Below are 12,090 nucleotides of genomic sequence, written 5' to 3'. Positions count from 1 at the left end.
TTCACTGGGCCAGACTGGATCTATTTTAGACAAGTTTGTTTGTCAAGCAGCAGTACAATGGAGTACATGCCCAGCAGCCTCTTATCTACAGTTGTAGTGTCATGGTGTGCCAGTGCTTATCGTCTGTCCACAGCTCTTCAAGGTTTCAGAAGGAGTAGCGGGATGTCACTTGACACCCTCTGGGCTTTTCCAAGTCACACAGCAGTTACAGATTCTTGATTACACTGTTGGATCTGCAGCTTTGTTGCTGTGAATCCAGTGTATGATCAAAATCAGAAATTCAGTGCCACTGATATTATGCTCAATCACCAGCCTGTTTATAATGGTGATAGATAATATGAGACATCACTCTGATTATCACAAAGAGCTGCGCATGAAAAAAGGTAAAAATTAAGGATTTGTCTCTGTGGATATCGATTATGTGGCTATGAATACAGTGAGGTCAGGCCACAGGAGAATTAAGTCAATGACAAACTGCAAAAAGTATACAGAGAGAAGACAATAGCTAATTAGGTGGGAGTTGGTAGGGGGTAGACTACAGACTCTGCTTAATAAGATGAATCTGGACTCTGATGGGATCTTTGTCCTGATGGGAGAGAGTTCTACCTCTTACAGTATCCTTTCAATTAAATGGACCAACATATTCCAGCACACTGATAAAGGCAGGACTTTATCTGCAGCATCAGTAGGAAGCCAGTAAAGAGAGAGTGAGGCACAAGTAATGTGTGGTGTTCTGGTTGTGTTTGAAATATTTGGTCTGTTGAGTAGGAGTTCTGAATAAACAAGATTTTCCTGTTTTTAGCATTGAGTTGGGCTCCTGGAGAGTGATATACCACAGCGCGTTATTATGGAGAGAACAAAAGAACAGTCTGCATTTTTTTCTTTTCTTTGGTTGGTCAAGGAGAGGAAATACATATTCCCTAGAGCAGGGGTCTCCAACCGTTTTTTTCCTCTGAGAGCTACTTTTACAAAATAAAAATGGCCGAGAACTACTCATGTTTTGTAACATTTATTCTCATCGTTCATTTCGAACAAACAAACTCAATAAGCTTTCTTTTCCTGAAACATCACAAAAATATCATTATCATCATCGTTATCATTATTACTACAAATACAGATATTGTTACTTATTCACATATCATTGTTCCATATGCCCATGTCACTTTATCACACTTCACAAAACTATTTACATGCACCAGGACATCTGAAAATGAAATGTTATTATGGATCACTTACAATTTCTACAAACCAAGAATCAAAAACTTTACTCAACACAACCTTTTAAATCATCAGCTTATCTAATGGCGACATCCACATAAAGAACCACATAAAGAACAAAAATTGCATTCACAATAAAAATCATTCAATTCAGTTCAGTTCAATATTGAGCAGTGAAGGTGTGTGTGTGTGTGTGTGTGTGTGTGTGTGTGTGTGTGTGTGTGTGTGTGGTGACGGGGGGGTGTCCCTTTTTATGATCCCTGAATAACGTTTCAGCCACCGCGGTCATGCCCTCCTTTACGACCCCGCCATCGGTGAACGGCTTTTTGCGCTTCGTTAAAATGTGAGCCACTTTAAATGAAGCCTCTGTTGCTGAATTGGCCTTCTTCGTTGGTTTGGTGAACAGAGACGTTACTGTAGCGTTGTCTTCAGCTCCGTTATCTTGTCTTTTCGGAGACTGCTACCGGCAGGAAAGCCACGCGAAAAGTTGCCATGGACTTTGGTGAAATGGCGCTCCACATTACACCTTTTACTGACCGACATGCTGGCACCACAGATCTGACACACACACTTGTCATTAACATTTGTAAAACAAAATTCTGTCTCCCACTCTTGGTGAAAATGGTAGGTTTTAATCCACTTGTTGGTTTGGACACCTGTCGCCATCGTAAACTCCTGCTCATCTCACATCAATACTGACTCATCAAGATTGACAGCAACGCAACTTTTTGATTGACAGCTAATTGGCAAATAATCGTTTGGTGTTGGAAGGGGACGAGACAACTGAATTTTGATTGGACATACATTTAAGTAGATTTGCCAAGGGACCAATTGACCTTTCGCTAAACAGTCATTGTCTAATCATACATCCTAGCAACTGTTACTATGTCAACAAGGTCTGACAAGCTGCGAACCTCTGACAAGCAAAATGGTGAAGTCGGACAGTGGGTACCCAGAATCTGTCATCCTCGAGAAGAGGAGAAGAGTCACAGTCCATGAGACTGTGTTGACACTCCATCGGAATGAAGAAGCTTGACAGGCTTGTAACTAAGGGGGGCAGGACTTTTGCGAAAGGTCCGTTAAGTTTTCAAATTTATGTATGATTCATTGGCCCTTTGGCGAGCTACTTGGAAAGGGGCGGTAAGCTACTGGTAGCTCGCGAGCGATGCGTTGGAGACCCCTGCTCTAGAGATACTGCTAAAATGAAAATGTGCTTCTTTTATTGTAAATAGTGCCCCAGAGAGAAATGATGAGAAGTCCATTCTCACTCTCAGTGCATTAAAATAAGGCAACTTGGACAGTCACTTCAAAGTATGATGCTGTAGTTCCCCTGTCAAGGGGGAGAAGAAAATGCAAGAAAAGTCCAAGTCAGTCAGTGGTCAGGGTGGTCGATTGGGCTGCTTTGTTTTGGAGTTATGTAATATATGATACATAAGTTACTTATGCGCATACTTAACATCTTCATTCTAACACAAAACATTATCTTTTCCTGAACCTAATCAAGATGTTTTTCTTGTGTAGTCAGCTTTGCCAAAGATCGATCTCACATCAGAAGCTGATGTTATTTAGCCTTTTTTTTTTCCCACTTTTGAACAGAAATATTTGGATTTATATTTTTAATTATCGAAACAACTCCAAAATCACTCAGAAGAAGTCGTTGGTACAAGTATCCCTGGCTGAATCACTATTATATTCCTAATTCTGCTATATATGTTGTTGTTTTTTTTGTTTGTTTTGTTTAGTTGTTTTTTTTTTGTTTGTTTGTTTAGTTTTTTTTTAATCAGCTCTATAGCTCGAGTGGTCTTTCAATCAGGATCTGTCTTTGCATTGTCTCAAACAGCAGGCGAGCACAGATTAGAAGAGAAAATGGCTGATTCAAATTATCCTCTGCTGAGCCACTGATTGTACCAATCTACATGCAAATGGTCATATTTATTACACCAGGGGAATAGCAAAGCACAAAGTGCCCCTGATTAATGACTGGCTCTGTTTTTGTTAGAAAAAAAGATGAAAGACAGACATTATAGTCACCTAATCTGTTGTAATCAATACTACAACTGCCAATACTGCATACAGATATACTATTAATCACAGATCAGTCAAAATTTTCTTTCATTTGTGTGTTCAAGCAACCCATGATTAAAAAGTTGGGAGAAATAACATCAGTGACTTCATTATTATCATCCCTTCATTATAATTATTTATCTGGCAATACAAAAAAAATGCAAAATGTCACATAATTGGCAGCTCTGTAAATAGTTTCTCTGCTCAGCATTAGACACCATGCACACGTGAGCAGCCTTTTCCCTTTCTTCCATCCCTCTTCCTTAACAGCTCCCCAGATCGTCGACAATCTCATTTGAGGAATTCATCTTGCTGTCTCCCGGGTACCATGTATTATTGCTCTCTGCGGTTCTTCATGCAACTATGATAATGTGTGTCTTGGTTAGACTCCTCACATGCCAATTATGGTTGCCTGTTATTGTGATGGACTCCACATTCATGCAGGAGAGTGACTGGCTCTCTCCACTCGGGCCCTGGCTTTCTTCACATCATATCTCAGAATGTGCTTTCAAAGCCAGAACACAGTGTTCACACACTGGGGCTTAGAGGAATTTAAATACATGTTCTTATTAAACTAGAGTTACATCTATTCATATTCTCACACACATGAATGGTCCACAAAGACCCTGTAATGAAAAGAGCAAATCAACTTATGGGATGATGTTTTGGATTTTTTTGTTTGTTTGTTTTCCAGTGAAGATGCATAGGAACAGCATAAAAGCAATTTTATGTTTGCTATGCCTAAGATAAGCTCATGGCAAACATAATGTAATGAGGGCAGAGGGCAGCGTCTCTGTAGATACAGACACCACCAAACACCTGGAGAGAGTCATCAGTAATGATTGGGGGGGTGGGGGGGGGGGGACCTTTTAATTTCTTTTAAACTATATACATTTTTACTATGTTAATCTGTATGGTGAAGTGTGGTAAAGCATCACTGACTGTGGCTCCAGAGTTTATTATTGATCCTCAGCGGCAAACTTCACACATCACAGTATGTCTTCACATTCAGTGTATGAAATAGAATTTGATGGAGCCATTCATATGACTCTTATTAATTCTGTCATTTCACTATTAATCTAATATAAATATTTATATATCATATAAATATGAATGTATAAAATAATTTATACATAATTACAATAATTTACGTACATAATTAAGTCTAAGTTTGTACCAACTAACATACGGGATTGGGTTAAACACAAAGATTCAATATAAACCAGCATTTCTCCAATATGCTCTGCTTCTGCAATAAGTTCTATCAAAAAATACAAAAAATTTCTATCTTTAAATTAACTATAACAAAAACAGGTCCAGAAAAGAGTTTGAATAAACAGCCCCTTGAAATATTATGCTAACTGCTTACCAGCCAATTAGCTTTTTGCAAAACAAAGTAACAAATCAAGACAAATCCTTATAATTTTCTCTTTTAGGACAAAAACAGATGGATTCATTATTCTTTGAAGCTTGGTATACAAACACACACAGCATCAGTTGCTTCTATAAAAGAAGCAGAAATACGACTACAAAGAAAAGAATTCTTCAAATATCAGAATGCCTTATATTTCATGCATTATGCATGTTTTTCTATCAAATGAGATTCTAACAAATACCACCTGAAGCAGGGACTCGTTTGATTATTTATGTCTGAACTGTGATACATGTTCATCTGAGGAGTAGCCAGATGGCAGCAATGGCTCACAGAGGAAAGTTCCACTGACAGTTTGTTCTGATACAAAATGACCTTGGATTTTTTCCCTTCCCTCTTAGTTTTTGGAAAGGGGTTCAGGATAATTTCTACTGTCAAACAATTCCTACTGAAAAGAGTAATATCCATCATTCATATTGCTGTTGAGGTCTCCACCATCTGGAACAGCCTTCCTATTGACATTAGGTTGGTCATAGATTTCCAAACAGTATCTGAAAATCTATTGATACCAATGCAAAATATGAAGAAAATGAACTTCTTTGGGTAGACCTGTACCTCATATGTGAGCTGGAGAGTCTCAGTGAGTGTTGCTATTTCAGATTTTTTTGTTCTGCTCTTTATTGAAATTAAGTTGTTAATTTGCAGTTCAATTTTGAACTACGTATGGGTACTTTTCAACCGCGACTCCGAAACGATTCATTTGTTTCAGTATATTTCAAAGGAAACTTAATTGCTGCTTTAATGATGTTCACGGACGAATGTTCCCTGTTTAATAATGCTTTTGTACTCAAGAAAACATGTGTTGGTTCTATACTGGACTTTAACCAGCAGAGACTGGGGTGTATTGACTCCTATATGTTGGTCTAGATTGAGGAAAAATTGTGATCTTGTCTGTAGACTCAGTGCCCTCTTTATTAATTTTAGTGACCTCTTTATTAATTTACACCCTCCTAAAACTGATTTATCCCCATAACTAGCACATTGTTGGAAACATTCCTTGGAGATTGGAGACGACTGGTCCATGCTGACATGATAGCGTAGCAAATCTTCCACCGCATCACAAAGGTTCTTATTTATTGAGCTATTGTGACTGTGGAGGCCATCTTAAGAGAGAAACCTCAAGAAATCAGTTCTAGATGTGTGCTTTTTTCTGCTGAGACGAACCAAAAATTAAATAGACTATGAAGATAATCTCAAGAAACCAAATCTAGATGTGTGTTTTTTTTCTAATGTAATGTATGCCAGTAAAATGTTCCCTAAATCAGCCTGTTCCTTTGACACAAGGCAGGATGGATCCACAGATTCATGCTGTTTACACCAAACTCTGACCCCACCATCTGCATGTGGCGACAGGAATAGAAATTCGTCAGACCTGGTGACGGGTTTCAAATCTTCTACTATTTCAGGTTTTTTCTGTAGGCTTGTGCCCACCAAAGCCTCAGTTTCATGTTCTTAGCTGACAGGACTGGAACCTGGTGTGGTCTTTGGCTGCTCTAGCCTATCTATTTCAAGGTTCAATATGTTGTAGGTACCAACAATCATTCCAGTCACAGCGACTTACATCACATTTTTTCTGATGTTCTGAATAACAAGTTATCATCCTCTTAGCAACATCTGCATACTGTTATGCACTGAGTTTCTGCCACATTATTTGAATGATAGAATATTTAATTTTAGCAAGCAGGTGTACAGGTAATGATGTGGAAAACATAAAGTATGCATGTCTTGTCTTGTGCTTTGAGTCAGCAGTGAATGTTTCCAGACTTCAGGGTTTTCCTAAACTTAACTGCTTTGAGGACTACACATTAATAACACTGGTAGCTGCTAGAGGTAGAGGATACTGTATTGGCGCAATTGTCATGAAAACAAATGAAATTGTGTTGTTCAAAATAGTATGTTTGGTATATACTCACTGGGTCATTGTTAAAGTTTCAGATCTTAAAGTTTTTAGAAGATTCTGGATTTGTTTGGAACTTTTTTTTATTCATAACCCAGACAGGATAAATCTGATTTATTATACAGGTACATGACAATACTATTGCTTGGTAGACTGAGACATATTTCTTTTATAAGAATCTGTGTCAAGAATTTAATAAATGTTGTATTGTGCTAAAATCAATTCATTCAATTATCAATTTGAGACTGATTCTGGTTTATATTTCATGTATAAGATTGTTGCATATCGCTAATTATGCAGTTATTATCACTGGATCTCAGCATTTTTTTTTATTTCTACTTCTTCTTTAGATGGCCCTCTTGGACCTCGTGGCCTGGTGGAAGCAACAGAGATGTGCACACAGGAGTGTCTGGTCCTGGGACATTCAGACAACTGCTGGATGCCCCCAAATATGGGAACATACCAGCAGCCCAAGTCACCTGTGTCTAGTTTTGGGTCTCAGAGGGAGTGGGGTCCCAAGGACAAACTTCTCAATGGACATACTCTGACCAGAACCTGGAAAAATGAGAGTGGTCGGTCAGAGCATTATGGTGACAGGAAGCAGTTTGGAAGTGGCGAGGGACACTTCACCAGCAGTGGCATGGCTGATATCCCTCTGATGAGTCTGAAGTCCTGCCAGCCAGCCTCCTGCCCAGATAGCCCAAAAGACCAGCAGCTATAGGCGGACTTTGCTTCTTTGCTGTGAGATGTCCTCAAATCTTGACACAGAGAAACAAATGAAGAAACTCATCTGAGCTCCTCTCCTTTATTGTTTTCTTTCATGTTTCATCTCTTCCTGCTTAAGTTGATGATGCTTCTGCAGTGTGATAACCACATGTACAATGTAGGCCACAAAACTATAGTGCTTATGCTGTGTTCTCTACAAACCAACTTTATTATTGTTCTAGAGGAAACCCCTTTTTTATGAACGTCCATGGATTTCTTCAACATGACATTTTCTGTCCACTTCACGTGTGAGAAGCGGAGAAAGGACATCCATAAAATGGAGAAAATGAAAACAAATAAGGGAAAAAAAAAACCTACCATGGCTGACCAATATATACAAATATTTGTGGTGTGGTTGTTATTGAGTTGTTCAGGACTATATTAATCGACACAATCAAAGAAAATGGATTTACATTTCAGAAAGTGTTGATCTAATGACACTGTTAGTGGACACTTGTTTATTCTGTCATTGTCTGTGTGTTTGTAAATAGGACTTATTAACCACTATCATGTACCTGTATAACCACAGTGAATAGGACAGTTCTTGGCTGCTCTTGTCATCATTTATCATTACGATTCGGGATTTGACAAAGATCTATGATGTGGCATAATGTGCAACTACAACAAGAAAACCTAATTCTTCAAGAACCCTATGGTTAATTTTGAAACAAATTTCCTTCCTGTGATATACTCAATGTTGCCCATATTTCATAATAATTTTCTTCAAGTACTGCAAAACCACAGGCAAACCTTTTTTAAAATAACATTTTGTATGAAGGATGTCAGTGCTCAATATGTGCATTATAAAAATGAAAAGCTTTGGAAGTGCTCCTCTATAAAAACTGATTTTGAAAGTGTTCAGTACAATTAAATAGCAATATATTTGTAAATGGCTAAATGTTTTATCTAACGTTGATCTTATTACTGTATAGATTTTATTCAAATTGTGATTTAACTGAGTGCAGTCCCTCAGTAGTACCTACAATTTAATGTATATGTATTATTTCCACACAGACTATGATTTTACATACATAAGAAAACACAGGTTAAGATAACACTTTAATCACTGTGCCTTCATGATCAAACACTGAATTGTGCTTATTTAAATGACAAGAACATGTTGGCTACAGAGAGTATCCTAATAATCAAATGCCTTACGCATTGAATGTTTGCCAAATTTAGAGACCTAATCACACCGATGTTAAAGTACAAAATCAAGTCTTCGATACTGAAGAAAAACACAAAGGCATGTGCAGATAATGGGTCAACCATGAAAGATCATCTGTCATTCCACTGTCTGAAAAGATTTGTTTTATTCCACAGCATGGAAGGCAAATTACACAATGGAATAGCATGCTAAAAAGATATAGCTTTTAAAAATTACCTTGATCATTTTTGTGTCATTTTATTTTGTTGGAATAGAGTTGATTTGTGCATTAATGAGACATTCAGTTTGTAAAGCACTTTCATATTTATGTCACAATATAAAGAAGTTAAGTGGGTTGGAGTGATTTGCTTATCGCAGTATGTTTGTCAGTTGTGAGGGTGTTTGACATCACAGATACTGAAACAGTTAATCCTTGTTACTACTCTACAGGTATACAGCTACTGCAATAAATGTTTTAATTATGTGTATGCTTAATTTGTGTCCAAGATGGTCGCCTCCGCAGTTCTGTGTCTGTTTTGTGCAGATGTTACTCACATGAACCACTTTTCTAAAAAAGGGAAAAAAAAAAGGAAACAAAAATATTATCCTAAAATAAGACAATAATTCATTCAAAGGGCACAGTATATTTGTGAGGTACAATTAAAATTTTCATTGTTTTGGAGTAATTTCATTTCTTGTGGGACTGCCAGGTCCTTCCTTAGTCATTGAAACGGATTTTTGCCCTTTTGTCCTTACTTTTATCATCACATTTTCCCTTCAAAATGAGGATTAGGCTGTTTAAGGTGAAATGAAAAAGGCACAGCTGTTCCATCCCACATAAGAGCGTGTCTTCTTTTGGCCATTACTCCAGTTTACATTTTGTGTCCTGAGCAAAAGCATAAAGCTCCTTAAAAACATTACTCCCAGGGTCATTGTGGCATTCTAACCCTCCGCTACAGCTATAGTTCCAATCCTGAGGGTGGCAATTTTGGAACAGTGAAATTTCTGGAGGGTTGCCATGGCAGAGTTGAGCCATTCAAAGAAAGCTTTCATTGTATTTGTGAGTTTTCTTTCAGAACTTAGCACATGGGCTTGAGCTTTGGTTAGATACTGAAATAATAAGATTTCAAATAGAAGGTGAAGAGATCTCTGCAGAGATCTTGACCTTGAAGGTGAGCTGCTTGTGGAGAAGACCGTTTAGATTAGGATACCTGGTGAAGACACAGCATGCATGCTAACAGAAGGGAGACTTGGAGACCCAGTGTGTCCTTGGGGGAAAAATTTCAATATAACTCCTATATTGCAGATAACAGTGGAGGAGTTTCACTTGAAAACATGAACAATGTCTTTTTAAAGTCACTAACTACGTCCAAAATCACTTACTCAGTTCATTCGCTACCTACATAATATACACTTGGCAGTTCATGCTTATGATATTTCAGCCACTAATCTTAATATGTAATTATTATCATTTTGCATCATCTCAGAGCCACAGGACTCTTCAGTTTCACATCTTTAAACTGTGATGCATTTCATTGTGTGACTATTAGCATACAGCAATGTACACTACATGGACTCTACTTTTTCATACTATTGTGGCACTGCATAGTGGATAATTTTCATCAAATAAATATAGTGAACTAGAAGGGAAATGGGATTTGATTCTTGACGCAACTGAGGGGAATTTAAAATTAGCAATCAAATTTTTCAGGTAAACTTCACCAGGACAGTGTGTGTGTGTGGTTTGATCTGATTTAATAGAAGGCGACCAAATATCAAGAAAACCAGATTTTGGTTCAGGTCTTTTCCATCAGAGCCCACCCACCTCAGCTGAGTCTCCTCAGTGACAAGAATATAGCAATAATAATGATAATTAAAATAATAATAATAATAAGTTTAAAAAAAATCTCTAACTTTGTCAAAAAATACTGCATTCATTTAGTATATCTCAGTCTTTATTACAAGGAGCTGACTGTGAAAATAAGTATTTTGGGTCTTTTTTTCCACACTCCAAATGTCTGGTACTGTGAGACCAGTCCCATTGGCACTAATACATATGTACTCTCAAGTGAGTCAGTCGTGATAATAAATAAACAATCAAAATATAGTTTCATCTGCCAACTTTTATGCATCATTTTTTTTCCACAGATGTTTGGATAACACTGCAGTGTGGAGCTCATCAACTCAGATGCCATCAAAAATAAATTTGCATGCTACCAGTGGCCAGTAATGAAGGGCCAGGCACCCCACATAACTGCCAAAGTAATTATTTTTTCTTTATTCTTTTAGGTTTCTCTTTCTCACTGTAACCTCATTTGATATATTTATCAGCTGTTGCCCAATGGACCTGCTTAAATTCATATTTGCCATGCTAGCTATCGACTTGGGCAAGAATAGTTTCTGAGAAGCTTCAAAGCTAATTGCCTTGGAAGTGTGAGAAGAAGTAAATTAGTGTCACGCCACAACCAAGAAAAAAGCTTCCCAATCGCATTTCCTTTTTATATGGCTTTGAGAATATTTTTCTCAGGGAAGCCTCCATGCACAAAGTGGAACAGAGTGAGTGTTCAGCGGGGAATCAGTCACAAAGAAGGCATGCACTTCAGACAGAAGAAGAGACAACTCTCCACAAAGATACAGTAGACAGAAACAGCACCATCTACATATTTTGAAGGCTGTATTTGAAGATAATATGAGGACTAATTATAGGCTGCTCCAAGACTTCAGTTAGTTTCATTTCTTCTGATGAATGTGGGAGAATTCAGTCTGAATCTCAACCAGTCTAACAGACCCTGTGGCCTTGTGAGTCTAAATATCTTCAGCCAGAAGGGATTCCGGTTTGACTCACTGGAAGAGGAGCTCTGTGGCATGCCAAGATCTAAAACTGGTTACAGTGGAGTTTTAAAAACTTCAAGTTTCTTTGTAGATCGTAGTCAAAATAAGGTAAGAGTTGTGCAGCCTTAAGCTATGTAAGCCAAGCTGTCTTCCTTGACCAGATAGTTCTCCCCTTTAGTCGTAGATATAACTACACTGTGATGTAGTATGACAAGTGTGGCTAAGTTAGGCATACAGATTCTTTCAAAATGATTCAAATTTGCAGAGATTCAGACATTGGCTGTTGTGAAAAAATATAAACAGTAACTGCTTTACACAAGACAGCTAATTAGCTAATTAGTTATGTCTGGGTTAAACCAAATTTGAGAGTTTGTCTAGTTTCACAATATTCTGACATTGATGCCAGCAACAAACAAGGGCAACAAAAGGCTGAGTCATGGAATGATTAAAAAAAAAGAACAAAAATGCCTGTTTGGAGCATTTTTGGAGCTTTGGTTATGAAAAAGGCACCCCTGAAAGGCTCAGTTGTTCTCAAGTGAGGATGAGGTGTGGATCACCACCTTGTGAAATACTGAGTAAACACAGTTCAAATACAACTGTTTGCATTCAGATTTTTCTTGACCTTTTAAACCCTTTTTGGGTTGTATTTCACAACCACATACACCACACTGTCTTACAGTTAACTTCACAATAGTGCTTCCTACCCATTTAACCCACTTAAATAAAAAGACCGTA

The 12,090-nt window shown here is 37.7% G+C and overlaps 1 protein-coding gene across 1 annotated transcript in view; it reads left to right on the top strand.

Moving 5' to 3' along the window:
* Positions 1-8,992, top strand: part of LOC124060261 (protocadherin-9) — a 181,650-nt gene extending 172,658 nt beyond the window's left edge. Inside the window, exon 5 of the mRNA XM_046390985.1 lies at positions 6,962-8,992. Within this exon, the coding sequence (XP_046246941.1) occupies positions 6,962-7,332 (371 nt within the window). The 3' untranslated portion in view covers positions 7,333-8,992. The remainder of the gene's footprint in view (positions 1-6,961) is intronic.
* The last annotated feature ends 3,098 nt before the right edge of the window (positions 8,993-12,090 follow it).

Source organism: Scatophagus argus, chromosome 1, assembly GCF_020382885.2.
Source record: "Scatophagus argus isolate fScaArg1 chromosome 1, fScaArg1.pri, whole genome shotgun sequence".
In the NCBI taxonomy this organism is placed as follows: domain Eukaryota; kingdom Metazoa; phylum Chordata; class Actinopteri; family Scatophagidae; genus Scatophagus; species Scatophagus argus.
Note: the sequence above shows the minus strand (reverse complement) of the source record. Positions and strands in the feature narration are given on the sequence as shown.